At 38.4% G+C, this 16,587-nt stretch overlaps 1 protein-coding gene across 1 annotated transcript in view; it reads right to left on the minus strand.

The window, feature by feature from the left end:
- LOC109912504 (nuclear receptor ROR-beta-like) overlaps window positions 1-16,587 on the minus strand; it is a 41,539-nt gene that overhangs the window by 23,240 nt on the left and 1,712 nt on the right. Inside the window, exon 2 of the mRNA XM_048614263.1 lies at window positions 4,608-4,693. Within this exon, the coding sequence (XP_048470220.1) occupies window positions 4,608-4,693 (86 nt within the window). The remainder of the gene's footprint in view (window positions 1-4,607; window positions 4,694-16,587) is intronic.

The raw sequence follows: 16,587 nt of genomic DNA on the forward strand, positions 1-16,587 counted from the left end.
AGACCCGAAACGTCAGCTTTCCTGCTCCTCTGATGCTGCTTGGCCTGCTGTGTTCATCCAGCTCTACACCTTGTCATCTCAGATTCTCCAGCATTGGCAGGTCCCACTATCTCAAAACGAAATGAAATTCTGGCTAGCGTATCGCATTAAAAAGATATACTTTACCACAAGGAACTCTGGCTATAAAGATGAACAATGTCAGTTTAAAATAAAAAAGAATTTGTGAAGTTCAATTATTATCAGTTTACATACTCTTATCATTATTCATCGGTGCCAACATTAGTTACTGTAGTTAGTGCTCCATACTACTTTCAAGTATGGTAAAAAAGGCTGCAGCTTGCCTTTGGAAAAAATACATTTTGTGGTACTGTATCCACTCTCAGTAAAATACAAGGATATGGAATGACTGTGGAGAATTCCTGCCAACAAAAATGGCCCATTGTTTGTCATCCATAACACTGTGGTAGCACTCAAACCTCCAAGTTAGAAGATCATGGGTTCAAGTCCTTCTCCAGGACCTGAACACAAAAAAAAAGACTAACAATCCAGTGTAGTACTGAGGGAGCACTGCACTGTCAGAGGTGTTCGCATTTGAATGAGATAACAAAGTAATCCCAATTGCTCTTTCAGGTGGATTTAAAAGATCCTATACCTGTTTTTTATTATCATTCATTAAAGGAACGGCCAGCATTCACTGCCCATCATTAATTGACCTGGAGAAAGTGGTGGTGAACTGCCTTCTTGAACCACTGCTGTCCTTGGGATGTAGAAACACCCACAGTGCTGGTAGAATGGGCGTCCCAGGACTATTATCCAGCAACAGTGAAGAAATGGAAATATTATTTCAAGACCAGATGGTGTGTGGCTTACAAGTACTGGTGCTCTCACGCAGGTGCCAATTAAGCAGGCTGCTTTGTCCTGGATGTTGTCAAGCTTCTTGAAGGTTACTGATGTTACACCCGTCAAAAAAAAGTGGATAGTACTTCATCACATTCCTGATTTGTGTCTTGTAGATGTTTGACAGGCATCAGGGAGAGAGGAGGCAAGTTAATTGCGACAGGATTCCTAGCCTCTGACTTGTACATTGCTTGTACAATTTCAGCTTCTGATCAATGGTACCCCCTAGGATGTTAATAGTGGAGAATTCAGCAATGGCAGTGCCATTGAATGTCAGGGGGCAATGGCTAGATTCTCTCTTGGAGATAGTGAATAACCGGCATTTCTCTGCCGTGAATGTTACTCACCACTTGCCAGCCCAAAACTGGGTATACGTGCAAGCCTTGCTGTATATAAAAATGGACTGTTTTGATATCTGATGAGTCACAATTAATACTGAACAGATATAATCATCAGCAAATATCTCCAGTTCTGACCTTACGATGGAGAAGAAGTAATTGATTAAGCAGCTGAAGTTCTGAGGAAGGGTCACCAGACCCGAAATGTTAACTCTGATCTTTTCTTCACAGATGCTGCCAGACCTGCTGAGCTTTTCCAGCAACTTCTGCTTTTGCAGCTGAAGTTGGTTGGGTCTAAGACATTTACCCGAGGAACTCTTGCGGTGATGTCCTGGAACTAAGATGATTGGCTTCCAACAAAATCTTCCTTTGTGCTAGGTATGACTCCAACCAGCGGAGAATGTTTTCTTTTTTATACCTATTGACTCCAGTTTTGCTCAGGCTCCTCGATGCCACACTCAGACAAACGCTGCCTTAATGGCAAGGGCAGTCACCTTTGGAGTTCAGCTGTTTTGTCTACATTTGCAAAGTTGTGATGAAACTTGACCTTGGCTCACCAGTCTGCCTTCTTTGCCCTTTCACCCTCAGTGCTTCCTCGAAGTGCTGTCCAACTTGGAGTAGTAGTGATACATCAGCAGAGGCAAGGGCGTGGTAAATAGTAATCAACAGAACGTTTCCTGGCCCATACTTGACCTAATACCTTGAAGTGTCATGGTATCCAAAGTCAATTTTGAGGGCTCCCATGGCAACCTCATCCCAATTGTACATCTTTGTGCCATCTCCTCTGTGGATCTGTCATGCAGTTGGGACAGGTCATACCCAAGGGCAGTGAAGGTGTGTTGACTTATATTTATCCTTCAAACAATATTACAAAAACAGATTACCTGACTGCTATCACATTTGCTGTGACAGATTTCCTACATTACAGCAGTAATCACTGTCAAGCACATTGAGCTCTCTAGCAGCCACGAAGTAGCTATATGAATGAAAATCAATTCTTTTTGTTCATTATTACTATCTTCAATGAGACTTCCATTCACCCTGTCTGAAACCTTGCACACAATCAGAATAAAAAATATTCACATTGTAAGTCAAGATTAATTCATAGCTGACAATTCACACAGAGGTGAACAGTTTAACAGTCTTAATTACTAAACAAAAATTTGCAAACACTGAGAAACTTTGAACCCAAAACTTTCCTGCTACCAATTACAGTAGTATTTCCTAACACAGTTTAAAACCATCTGAAGAGTATTTTGAATGAAGGATTTGGGATGTCGTGTTAAGGTTGTACAGGATGTTGGTGAGGCCACTTTTGGAGCACTATGTACAGTTCTGGTCATCTTGTTACAGGAAGGATATTATTAAATTGGAGAAGGATCAGAAAAGATTTACCAGGATGTTGTCGGAGCGTTTTATTTATAAGGATAGGCTGCGACTTTTTTCACTGAAGTGTAGGAGGTTGAGGGGTGACCTTATAGAGGTTTATAAAATCATAAAGGGCGTAGATAAGGTGAATAGCAAAAGTCTTTTCCCTAGGGTGGAGGAGTTTAAAACTAGGGGACGTATTTTTGAGGTGACAGCAGCAAGATTTAAAAGGGACGTGAGGGGCAACCTTTTCACATAGGGGGTGGTTTGTATGTGGATTAGGAATAGGGAAGATTTATAGAGATATGGACCAAGCACAGGCAAGTGGGATTAGTTTAGCTTGGGAAATTTGGTCAGCATGGATGAGTTGGACCAAAGGGTCTGTTTCCATGCTGTATGATTGTATGGCTCTATGTTTCCATGACTCTAGTATTGTATTTTTCAGTGGTGAGCCAGCTGTATTTCTTTTGGACTTGGGTCTTCTTTCAATGTAAATGAAAGAAGGTTTTCCTCCCTTGGGCTATAGCTCAGCAACCTAAATTAATTATCAGAGTTAGCAGCAGATCAGAAGATCACCAAATGATCTTGGCAAATTCCAAGTACACAAGCTACAAGTAAGCAAAAATAATGTATCAATCTTGGTTTGTGGTTAGGCTGCAGAATCAGCTTTCATACTTTGCAATGCAATGAGAAAATAGATGCAAAACACTAATTCTAACAGTTGCTTTTTCCCAGGCAAAGCAAGTCCCCATAATGCACTGCCTATATTTTGGCATTAATGAGCAATTTCTCCCAAAGCAGTCATAAGCACAACTGGTCTCAGATAAATCTAACTGAACAGTGGGCTTGCTTAAAATGAAAGTCAACACAGATTGTTGACTTCAGTCTATAAATTATGCAATATGTTATATCAAGCCCCTGTTGTTTTTGTTCCATGAGAAATACAATAAAGAAAATACTGTTCCATTTCACAGGACCAGACAATGTCTTTCCTTTCAAATAACACAAAATTAATATCACTTATAAAATCCTACAAAAGAAACAAGATTAAGAAGGAAGTTTATAACATGATCAACATGTATAGCAACAACTTCAGGAGATTGCAGGTTGACGTTCCCTATTGTGAAGTTCAACCTTCTAAATGCACCTCCTGTTTCCATACTGCAATGGCAATCTGCCGCTAGCCAGTGTCCCCACTGTGCTGATTTCATGTCCTCTTCCCCGATACAGTGGTAGCACACCAACTAGCCAGGTTTTATTGTCTTCATAGCCTCTTGAGGCATGAATGACATCCTCAGCATGTCATCCCATCCTGATGATGCAAGAAGGAGCACAGAGACACTAAATTCAGAAACAAAAAAAAAATCAAAAAGTGGGAGGATGGGTTGATAAGCTGATTTGAGATCACAGGCTCTTAGGTGTTAGTGTACAAACATAAAAAAGCAATACTAAATTTATATATGTCATTTGTTAGGGCACAGTTCTAATATTGTACAGTCTATAACAAATTCACTCCAAATAACACAAAAATAAGAAGTTACAAAATAAGTGAGATTTTGCATTACAGCAGATTTTCTTTCAGAGATGCTTAAAATTATGAGATACCTTGCTAAGGTAAAATTGGAAAATATTATTTCTGCAATCCCAAACTACAGGGCATGAATTGAAGATGACTATATAATAATAAAAGAGATTTTAGATTTTTTTGCATAGTGGGGTTTTAGGGAACAGTGTTGGAAAAAGAAAGCACAGTAGCTTATAAATGGGATGTGGGAACTAATTAAGAAAGAACCATTTAAAAAGGATGTTCAGAAAGGACTAGAGAATGGATCATATTAGATGGCTTTTCAAAAAACTAGTACAGGAGCCAATTCTTAAATCTATTTTAAGGCTCCAACTGGGTGAGCTCCTCCCTCCTGACTAAGATAACTGAGCAGAGAAGTGGTAGGGAAGGAGAAATGATAAATTAGGAGGAATTAAAATAAGTGCTTTAGCCTCACTTACTTTACATCCTTCACAAGTGATGACTCCATAGTGGATTCCTGAAGATTTATCTCCACAGATTTTACACGGTATCACTTCAATTTGGGCTGCATCAAGAGATCAGAAATAAAAGTAAATCAATTAGCTAATAATTTTTTAGTTCCTTCCAAATGAATTCCAATCCTAGCAAAACAAAAGCCAAGCATTTTCTAAATAGGAATTAATATTTTTCTTGTCTCCAATTGTTCATAGGAAAATTACACTTAATCATTTATCTGGGGATCACAAAATGGTAATACTGTTGTTATCCCGACATTCAAAAACCAAGTTTGAATTACTTAGCCCCTAATTTAGAGTCACAGGCGACATATAATAAAGATGCCACAGGTTAGGAAACATTTACGAATCTCATTCTGAGGCAATAGCTTAAGCCATACATCCCTTATATTTACAAGCAAGTAGCTATAGTCTGGCATGCATATTGGAATCCATTTTAAAATTAACTTTGAAATACAACCCCAATGTGTATGAAAACCTCTCTCTTTTGCCTGCAGAATTTATATTATGAAAATGCAATTTAACCACAATGTTCATAGATGGGCAACAAGGGAAACTGTGTGGCAATATCACAATACTATTACACACCTTTAGCTTGGGTAGATTTGAAGAAAGACATCTTGCCTTATGAAAATAGAAAGTAAATTTTGGAAGTAAAGTACGGAACTTCCTTTTATTCAAACATGTTGTTTAAAAAACACCACACCTAAAACCCTTCAAATTTGAGAAGGCTGCAAGCCCTAAATATGATGACATAGTTGTTACAGATTTCAGCAAATACCACAGTTTCTTGTTAGAACCAGTTCAATACTTCCACAGCAAATATATTTTCAACTAAGACAGTTTTGTTTTCAGAATATAAATATCCCTTGTGCATTATTGAAGTGATGCATGATCAGAAGTCATATGCTTTTGCTTTGTTCATTCCTGACATAGTTCTTTGTAATTTTTTTTACACACCCTATTTAGTGAAATTCTAACAGTTTATGTTCTAAAATACACAAGTCATTTTGCAAATTCCGCATGATCTCAATAGGAAATATATTTTTAACTACACTGATAAACAAGATGTGAATTATAGACTGACTATTGATTTGATTTTTGGAGGGTGGGGACACTGAAGTCAATAACAATTTTAGGCCATTGACTCAGGCACAATATTGTACTGAGATTGGGCTTGCATGGTAACAGAGTGAAGTGAGGTCAATACTAAGTGGCTGAGTATAAAGACAATCACAAGAGTCTAGCAATATAAGTAAAACATCTCAAGTGCTGGAAATTCAAGAATAAAGAGAAAATCTGAAAACACTCATCAAGTCAGGAAGCAACTATGGCAAATGAGCTTTGAATGTTTCTAGTTGTTCACTCTTCCTCAAGCAATTCCAATCCTACTGGACCTGTAGTGGTGCATACTAAACAAAAATAAGTGAACTGAATCAACTGGAATATATTCGTGTTGATTTTCTTTCTACCTGTATTTTCTGAATAACAATACCTGCATAGAAAGCCACAGGTTTTTGAATACCATTGGGGTGTTGAAAAGATGCAATATAGATGCTTCCTTTTCCTCCAGTCACTTGGACCATTCATTAATTGACAGCTCAGCTAAATTAATCCAGTCTTAGCAACAATAGCTGTGCAGGTTCTACATTTGGTCTCAGATTGGGAAGGAAAAATGTAACAAAAATGTTGTTGCTGCTAATTTCAAGCCTATTACCAGTTTGATGGAGGTTCTGAATGAAAGGATACACTACCTGAAAGGACGGAACTATTTACAAAGTTAACTAGCCATGGGGCATGATGAGATAAATTCAATAATCAACAGTTTAATGGTAGTGGAATCAAAAGTGCAGGCTGGAGTTTGTATACTTGGTGGTGATGTAAAAGGAAAAGGGAAAGAAAGTAAGAGAAGATGTGGGTTCAGAGGCATTGGGTTCCAGCCATTGGAGGTAGAGGACTACTTTTTCAGGTTCACTTGTTATCTTTAGATTGCTTTTAAGCAACTGCATTAACACCTTACCTTGTGGCCAAAACTTTCCCATATGCTTTTCTACTCAAAAATTACAGATAAGCCTGTGGGCACAGGTGCAAGGACAGATATCTTGCAACTGATTCTTGATAGATAGATCGATTGGTTTTATTTCCTTACATTGAAATTATTTAAGATCACTGCAATGGCTATCAGCTCAACTCTGGATTTGGAAAAGAACAGTCGACTCAATTGTAAATCTAATTTTTATAAGCATGTCTGGCAATGTTCTATAGCATTCTGAAAGATAAAATCTAACTGGAAAGGTTGATTATTTGTGTTCAGAAGCAGCATTCTATAGATAATTTCAGACATATTTTGAAAATCCTATTAATCCTCTTCTTTCAGATACCACACCCTAAGAAGGTGCTGACAGCCATAGACAGTCATTGCATTGGCCAGGTCAATGCTTGGAAAAGTGGTTTCTATAACCTTCTGTGGGAAATTCTCTCACTCTTACAATTAGGCAAATTGGAAGGATATACAGGCTGGTAATCAACATCTTCTTTGTTTCAAAAATATACTTTATTCATAAAAGTATCTTTATATACATATACAGTCACTGAAGCAATTTGATCCTGCATAGTAGCATATGAAGAAAGAAACAAACGTTTGAGTTTGACTCTATCCAGCAAACAAACCAAAGACATTTCTTACACATTTGCATACATTTGAGGCAGCGGGAGCGTCCAATAACTAAACAGACTCCTATTTAACTTTGGCTGAAAGACCTTAGATGGTGGTCTTTCCCCACTGTAGCTTGTTTGCAGCTGCCTCAAGCTTTAGTGCATCCCTCTGCATGCAGTCCTGGACCTTGGAATGTGCCAGTTTGCAACACTCGGCTCTGGAAGATCAACAAGTTTCAGGCAGACCAGAGAGCGTCATCAATGTATTTGGATATGTTACGAGCACACTTCCTGTGGCTTTCCAGCCCAGAGGTAAGGATGTGTCCTGCATCACAAGACTTCCATGCTACTAATTGTCTGGTTTTGTTATAGATTTTGTGCTAGATTTTATGACACATAAAATATGTTTGGGGGCTAGATCACTGCCTCTCTGCCCATCCCTGACCTGATCCCCTTAAACGGTAAGTGAATGGATGCCAAGATTGATTGGCTTTATTCTCCACAGGACATTGGTGAATCAGATGGATTTTGCTACAATTGGAACATTTCAGCATATCTTTTTCTTGTGCCTGCAACAAGTTTATCAGATTTGTAAATTTAAATTTTGCAATTTGGCACTGGGAGAGTTCAACCCATGACGTTTTGGCTGTTAGACTTGTATCATAGACAAAGCATGGCAAGTGAGATTACGAACAGCAAAACAGCAAGTATTATCTCCATGGGCCTGCATTATTGAAGGACCGCACCTTACTGTAGAATCAAAGGCATTTAATCATGTAATAAAGGCAGAGAACGCAGGAAATGCTCAGTAAATCAGATGCATCTGCGTTTAGAAATGTTGAGTTAGCAGGTGGAATCTTGATTCCTGACACCAGTGTGGCCTCTTATTGTTGAGGCCCAGCAACTCAGGAGTCAATGAGGTAGTGGGAAGGCCAGCAACAGACCTTTCACAGGAATCAGAATTCGGGACTGATGGCTGTTGATTGGAAAGCAACTCTTTTACTCAGCAGCACCTGGTTCTGGCTGCTCCTGGACTGAAATGCACTGGAGTGCCAGACTCACTCAGCAACCCAACCCACAATACTTCAAATGGGTAGTGTTGGGGGGGGATGGGTTTTCAAGGGGTAGGGGTGGCAGAGAGAATGTGGGGGGAGGGGGCCTTTGAAGAAAATCAGCAAGGGCAGGGGTGTTGCTCTCAGCAAGCTAACCCCTCTTTCTGATGTTGAGACCATCAATCAGACACTGAGTGCTTTGCATCGAAGGTCACACATCCCCATTCCTGGAAGATGATAAGCTGGATGCATAACTTTAGTTCCTGTACATGCCACACAATTTCAGCCTGCCTACAGCTGGGTGAATACCAATAGCGTATAAAGCCTTTATTCGTTGGCAAATTGGTGACAGGGTGAGAGTTCCAACCATGCACCTTTGCATCCTTGACCCAATTCTGGTAGACGTGGGAAGATGGTGGGCTTCAGGTATACCATCATCTCGTTAATTCAATGCTTTCCCAGCATTCGGAGCACAGCTCAAGAACAGGTGCAATGTTCTGCTCAATGTCTCAGAGGTCTGTGAATTTTCATCAACCCTGAAATAGAATGTTTCTCAGTTTCTCACTCCTGCTTCATTATATGACCAAAATTTCTGCCTTATGTTTGGAATACAGTTTTACTCTGGTCACCAAATAGCACATTCTGAAATAGCAATCCTAGCCATAATACATAAGGTGCTGGAGTACAGACTACACCTAATGATTCAGTATGTCCATCAGACCCTGGTGGCAGCTCAACATTTTGCTGTAGCTGCAAACCCTCTTAAAATAAAGCTAAAAGAATTTTCTGTCACGTCTTTCTAAACTGAAATTTGCATGTCAAGAACATAAGAACTAGAAGCAGGAGTAGGCAATTCAGTCCCTTGAGCACATTTAATTTGATCATGGCTGATTTCACCTCAGCCTCAACTTCAGTTTTCTGCCCAATCTCCAAAACCCTTTAACCCACTACAAATTAAAAATCTATCTCCTCCTTAAACTTACTCAATGTCCCAGCATCCACCACACTCTGGGGTAATGAATTCCATAGAATTTGTTAATGTTGTGTCCTTTTCTAACTGATTTCAGTTCTTTATAGCCACCAATCATCACTAATTGGCATTTTTAAAAAAAAAAATCCACAGAATTCATTCAGCAGTACGTTGAGCACTGTACTTAAAAAAGGCAGTTCAGGTTAGTTAAGATCGTGCCCAAGGTCCCAAACTGGCCCTGAACAACTTCATTGGTAATCCCACAGGTTACATCCTAGATGAACAGGAAATGTCATCAAGCAAATTTCAAGAAAATCTAAAACTACCCGTCAGTTCAGGTATGTAATGGTATAATCTATAGAATGCAGCATTTAAGTTAAAGCTAAGGATGGAACACTCTTGTAAACACTTGGGATTATACCTAACATTGGCTTTAATGGTCAAATTCAAAAAAGTACTTCCTGATTAAAGTAGTATGAGAAAGTTGCTTGCTTTATAGACTTCTTAGTCTGGGATCTATTTACCTGCGGTCATAATAGCAGGAAACCAATAAAGCCAGAGTGTTAAAAAAACCTAAAAGATTTTGCATACCCGAAAAATGTAACGACCTCAGCATCTGGGACATGTGACAAACCTCCACAACTATTGATTATCACAGTAGGGGCTGCAAGTTCACAGTTTCATTGACAGCTCCAAATGTTTTCCTCAGGGATTAGCTGCATTTGATATGGGGCTATGAATATAAATATTGTTTTTACAGAGGACTGTGTGCATGAAAGGACTTAAATAAACTAAATGGAATTTTATCAATGACCTTTTTTAAAATATAGTTGTCTGTAGATATTTAGTGTTTTATTTTATGTCATTTTGTTATGGCTCCTAAGGTCTTCCCATGATGGTTACAAGGTAAGCTGGCAAGGAGGGAGTAAAGGCATGGATTGGCAGAATTAGCACTAAGTTGGCATAGAAAGTCTATAAAGGAACCATGGTGAGAGTTATGGGTTAGCACATGTACCAAAAGGAATCAAACGGATGGGTAGAAGGGCATAGGTTGGCACAGACAGTATGAAGAGCTATGATACAAATGGGGCAAGAGGAATGGATTGGAGTGAGGTGAGGGGACTTCGAGGGCTTAATTGCTCTAATTACCAATTTAAACAACCTCTCTCAGGTAGCAGGCTAGACTCCAGTACAGACAGTATCTAACTGCCCACACTGCCAACCAACACATCCTGCCGGAGTTCTACTCTCACCTTCTGGGGCAATTTATATGCAGGTGTTTCTTCTGAGCCAGGTTTGCTTAGCCAGGAATACTCCCAACTCTGTGTATCTGCATCAGTGTGAAAATCAAGACCTATTATTATATCATCTTTTCTTGTTCATACTTTAAATATTGTTATATTTACCTGACTGATTAAAATAGATTGGAGATGTTAAACTTTCCTTTTTTTTAAAAATGTTGCATGTCGAGACTTATACTTGGCTCCCAGAAAGAACATAAAAGGTGAAATGTTGTGAACAAGGTTAAGGTTTAAGAAAGTATGAGGAAAGAGGTTTATTTCATTGCATCAAGTTCCAATTACAGAGCTTCTTTAATATAGAGAAATGCCTTGGATACTTCACAGGGCTGTAATCAGACAATAGTTGACACAGAGCCAAAGTAACATTGAGAATCATTGGCACTTCTGAGCTAAAGTTTGGTCTTAAACTAAAAGCAAGCTACTGTAGATGATGAAGATCTGAAATAAAAAAAACATCAGAAGTACGAGAAAATTCAGGAGGTCTGACAGTATCTATAGAGATGGAAATGGAGTTAATGTTTCAAGTAACTCTTCTTTGGTTGGAAGAGCTACTCTCTCATTAGAGAGAGATGACTGCTGGTGATTTAACCTGAGGGTCAAGTGAGGGCAGAGGTTGAGAAGGCTGGACCTTTCACAGTAACCTCAGCCAGTGTGAGAATTGAACCTGCTCTATTGGTATCATTCTGTATTGCAAACCACCTGTCCAGCCAACTGAGCTAAGCATAGAGGGGATACAGTATCAGAAACTCAGCCTATGGTCACAAATAAGATATCTTAGCCTTTCTGTTCCAAGATGTCTCACACATAAAATGCTATCAAATGTCTTAAAAATACAAACTACATTTTCTGGACTGTGCTTACACAATCTTTTTAGTTACTGTCTCACAGGGCTGGTGAGCAAGAACACTGCTTCTAAATCCATGCTGATTACTCCTTTGGACCCTGTGGTCTTTACATAAACACTGATACCATCTTGTATAACAGTCGTATTTTCCCCTCAGGACTGATGTTACAAGATAAGAAGAATGATATAAGTTGAAGAAAAAAATAAATTTTTGATAAGTACAATTTCAAAATTATTTAAAATAATACTTTCAGCAAGATGAACAGGTAAATATAAGGGAAACTAGAAAAGAAACTAAAGTATTTCCTGTTTAGTATTTATTTTTTAAGATAATCTACACAACTTACTTTGGTGAAAACACATAAGTAATGAATTCCTGTAAGAGAACTTGATTAAAATTCTATTCCTAGAATTTTAATTGTTTTCTTCTATGGTTTTCACAACCTTTTTACATTACCTTGAGTGAAAATGGAATCAGAATGCAGATGTTATGACTAAGCAGATATGTACTGCAGGTTTTATAGACAACAAACCATAATAGACCAGTTGAAAACTAACAAACTAGAAATGAACATTTTCTGAATGAATTAGTATCAACATATACTTTACAAAGCATTCTCTATTTTATTATGAAACTACAGTGAATGATTTGCTTCAACTATTTTTAAAAATGAAAACAGGAGCTTCACCCAGTACACTGAGCAAGCACACTAGTTGCATCTCAGTTATAGTTAGCACTTTCCAACTGAGTGATTGTGCAGGACTTCGGAGAACTTATCGGCATGTATATCAGCAGCGCATAAAATCCACAAACTTTTTTGTTAGCTTCAGAATTGCACTGCTCTTTGGAAAATATTACTGTAGGATCAAAAGAGCTTAATGGAAAGTGCTAAATTAGCTTTGATGAGATTACTTGTACAGAGACCATTCACTGAGATTTGGAAGGTATTAATATTCTGCACGAGAATGTACAATTAAATCTCAATACAGTAATGCAAAAACAAAGTACTGCTGAGGTTGGAAATCTGAAATAAGCAAAAATTGCTGGAAATAATCAGCAGGTCAGGCAGTATATATGGAGCGAGAAACAGAATTAATGTTTGAGGTAAACGACATCTCAACAAAGCCATAAACCAACAAAAAAAACCCCTTTATTATTAATTAATCATCACTTCCCATAATTTTTTCTCAGTATAGTGCTTACAGAACTGGAAAATAGGTAAGTCAGTGAGTATGATGCATTTGACATTCAATCAAATCTGCAAACACATGCCATTTTCTATGCATCATGAAACACGTTTCTCCAGCTTCTTCACTAGGTGTGCAGCAACACCTGCTGATCAACATATTCAACAGTAAAGCAGTGCCAGGTTGCACGTTCTGCCTGTTTTAATCAGAAATACTTATTTAATATTAGACACAAACACCTATTAGAGAAACAAAATATTAAAAACTTTCTCACTGTCCAATATCAGTAACTTTAATAAGTTGATACTTACAGTGGGATGGATTCTTCATTTCAAAATTAAACTCATACTCCTCTCAAACCATTCCTATCTGCCAATTTGCAAACAGTATCTGCCGCTCTCTGTTTCCCATGGCACAGAGCAAAGCAGTGCTTACACTAATAGGATTTAATATGGAACATTCTATTCAGCTCCTTTCAACCTCCATTACTCGGCTATCAATTCCACAACATGTCTCTAAACCAAACTCAGCAGCAATGTTTTGTTCAGTTCTTAAAAAAAGACTTTCATACCCTGGAGGCATATTACAAAATACACCTGTAATTGCTTCATTCTATTTTGAAGATAGGTTGCTCCTTCAAGTCCAGTGAGTAATTCATTAAAAATAAGCAAGAGCTTTCAAATGCTGAAATCATTTACTCCTTGCAGTTACTCAACTGTCAAAATCTAAATATTTATTTGTCAAGTAAAAGACAAAATTAAAAATTCTAAAGACATACAGAAGCAACAATCTCTAAATGAAAACGAAAATGCCACAATAGTGATCACATGGTAAAAATATCAAGGCCTTTGAAGCCAAACCAATTGGCTGATTCATTGTTAACATGTTAAAAAAAAAGTATATTATAATAAGATAATTGTGAAGTAGAGAAGATCTTAGCACTGCATTTCAAAACCTTTCCTTCCCAGAATATGAAAGATATAAATCTTTCCATTTTCTGTATTGAGTTGCTTTTACAATTTTTCCTTAATAGAACTTTGTCCACAAGTCTCTCTTGGTAATGAATATGGAGTGGGAGAAACTGAAATGCCAATTAAGTTACTGCGGACTTAACGGTACTTTTCACTCATTATTCTTCCAAATTGGCCTCCTTTGATCCATGTGCTAATGTTTCCATTTAAAAGATGCATTATTTTGATATTGACGTCTCCTTGTACACTTTTAAAATCATTTACTACACTTCTTCCAAAGGAAACGTATCAGTATGATGGCTGCGGTCTTTTTCATATTGCAAGATTCAAATTAGACTGTCGAAAGTTGAGGAAATCTGCGGTCTTCTCCTCTATCCATCTTCTATCCGCCTCCCCCTCTCTCCCTATTTATTTCAGAACCCCCTTCCCCTCCCCCATTTCTGATGAAGGGTCTAGGCCCTAAACGTCAGCCTTCCTGCTCCTATGATGCTGCTTGGCCTGCTGTGTTCATCCAGCTCTACACCTTGTTATCTCAGATTTTCCAGCATCTGCAGTTCCTACTATCTCTGAAATCTGCGGTTGTTTCACATTTTAAGTTAACTTCTGAATCAATATTGAAAATTATTAAAGATTATACTTGACATCTTTATTTTATCAGCGATAATTTTCCAATTAGCTGGCTGATAAAGTGGTTTATATCAAGTAGCATTTTATAAAATGTAAACAAAAATGCAAATGAAGCTGCATTGTAAACATAGAACATAATATTTAAGATTTTCAAATTCCTACAAATTAATTTACAGTAATGCTTAGTCATTAACTAAAATGTTGTCTTGATCATTTATGCAATTTGATGTACATGTGCCCACCTAGTACATGTACCACTGACCCTGTCAAGGTTCACAGGTCAGGAATGTCATGTGATTTAAATGCTTTCACTAGTATAGGGCCATCTGCGTTTTCCTCCCTAAAGGCCAGCAAGTGTGATATGAGAGCTCAAACTGATCCTCCAATTCATTTTAGTACTCTCTCATTGCCTGGAAATATGCTGGGAGTTTCTAGTGTTGTAATTGTGACCCTAAGCTAGGCCACACTTCAGGTTTGCAATGTAAAGTGATGGCAACAGCATGGGTTCAATTCCTGCACTGGCTGAGGTTACCATGAAGGAGGTTACCTTCTTAACCTCTCCTCTTGCCTGAAACGTGGTGACCCTCAGGTTAAACCAACACCAGTTGTCTCTCTAAATAGTGAGCAGCCATATAGTCTGGTGGGACTATGGCATCATTAGCTTTTTACCTTACAGAGAGGCTATTATTTAACCAACATCCATCATATTTCAAACTCTAATTGTTAACTGTCAAATTGGTTAATGTCACAATTTCCTGGAATCCAGTGTGTACACAGCAATAAAGGTATAACACATCAAACAGAGAGTACAACATGAGGTCTGGGTCAGCTACTGTAATGATACAGTGTCCTTTCATCTGTGGGCCACTAGTCCAAAATCAGCATGAACTGACGGAACACAAATGCTCACTCTGCCACCTGCATGGCTTCTACAATTTCAAAATCGTCTCCTACAGATAGTGAGGTTCTACTGTCAAAAGTTGCTCACATATTGCAGTAGCACAATCCAGATAGATGGCTGTTGTGGGAAATACAAAAGTATTACAGCAGTATAAATTATTGCTGCTTTTCAGAAGATTTAGATTAGCATTGAATGAGTGCTCTGCAATTTGTCCATGTCATACCTGGCCTTGAAATAACTTTCAGAGGCTATAAAAACACTAAGGACAGAAGTGCCCATTATTTTTCAGAAGGTGCGGCTGAATGAGGAACACACCATCCCCATCAGTGAGAAACTTAACCTACTGCCTGCCGAGCAACTCATTAAATGCTGGCAGGTGAGCAAATGAACAACTATCTCACCGTATCACAGGCCTCAATACTGGTGAATCAGGTTGCTAGGAGCTACTGGCCAATTGGAGGCAGTAGCTTCATGGGTCCTAAAATCTGTTGGTTGAGGCCTACTCCTTGCTGGGTTCAGTGGAAGGGTAAGTTTTTCTTCACCCTCTTATTGTAGGGTTGGCTATGTGAGAAAACTGGGCAATGGGTTCAGGCAGAGGGGGTAAAGGGGTACTAGAGGCAACAGTAATTGGAGGTCTGAACCAAGCAGGCAGCTAGATCACCATGGTTTCCCACTAAGGAAATTAGCCACCTTAATTGCCTACTGTAGGACCAGGTGATTGGGGAGGTGGAGGCTTGAGGCTCTTACGTGGCCTTAATTGACCACTTAAGGACTTTAATTGCTGGTGAGTTGAGAAAGTCACCCATGGATGTTCTCACTCAGCATTTGAATGCTGAGGTAGGAAGAAGGAGGTGAGTTTCAAGGACCAGCTTGCTCAGTTATGTCCCCTTCTTACCTCTTGCTACCTACAGATAGAGGAATATTGCACCCATAATACAGATATTTCTCACAATGATATGCACAAATTTTCACCAAAACATTTAGGTTAAAAATAATTTTTTTAGCTCAAGCGCTAAATTAGCATATCGGAAATAAAATTCGATCAGAACAAATAAAAGTACGAACATTCTCTCAGGACTTGCTCAAATCACAGCACAGCTTTTTTTTGTTTATAAGCTTACCATATTTTAAAGTTAACAAAATGCATATGTCTTATGGATGCTAATCATAAGATATGATATTTTATTGATGGCACAACAATATAATAACAGGCAACTCAAAATTGAGCAAACAGACGCTGTAATGTAGATAATTCCATCCAGGCAAAAAGTTTGTTCCAAATTTTCTTGCAGCATATATTATAGCTATCAGCAAAGCATTCACCATCACAAAGCTATACAAAAACAAAACAGATGGCCTCAGTGGGCAGATCCCTGTGATTAGCCAAAAGAACTTAACATAACAACCAATACAACAAGGTGCAGGGCTGGATGAA

This window comes from Rhincodon typus, chromosome 29 (assembly GCF_021869965.1).
Source record: "Rhincodon typus isolate 14 chromosome 29, sRhiTyp1.1, whole genome shotgun sequence".
NCBI classification, from domain to species: Eukaryota; Metazoa; Chordata; class Chondrichthyes; order Orectolobiformes; family Rhincodontidae; genus Rhincodon; species Rhincodon typus.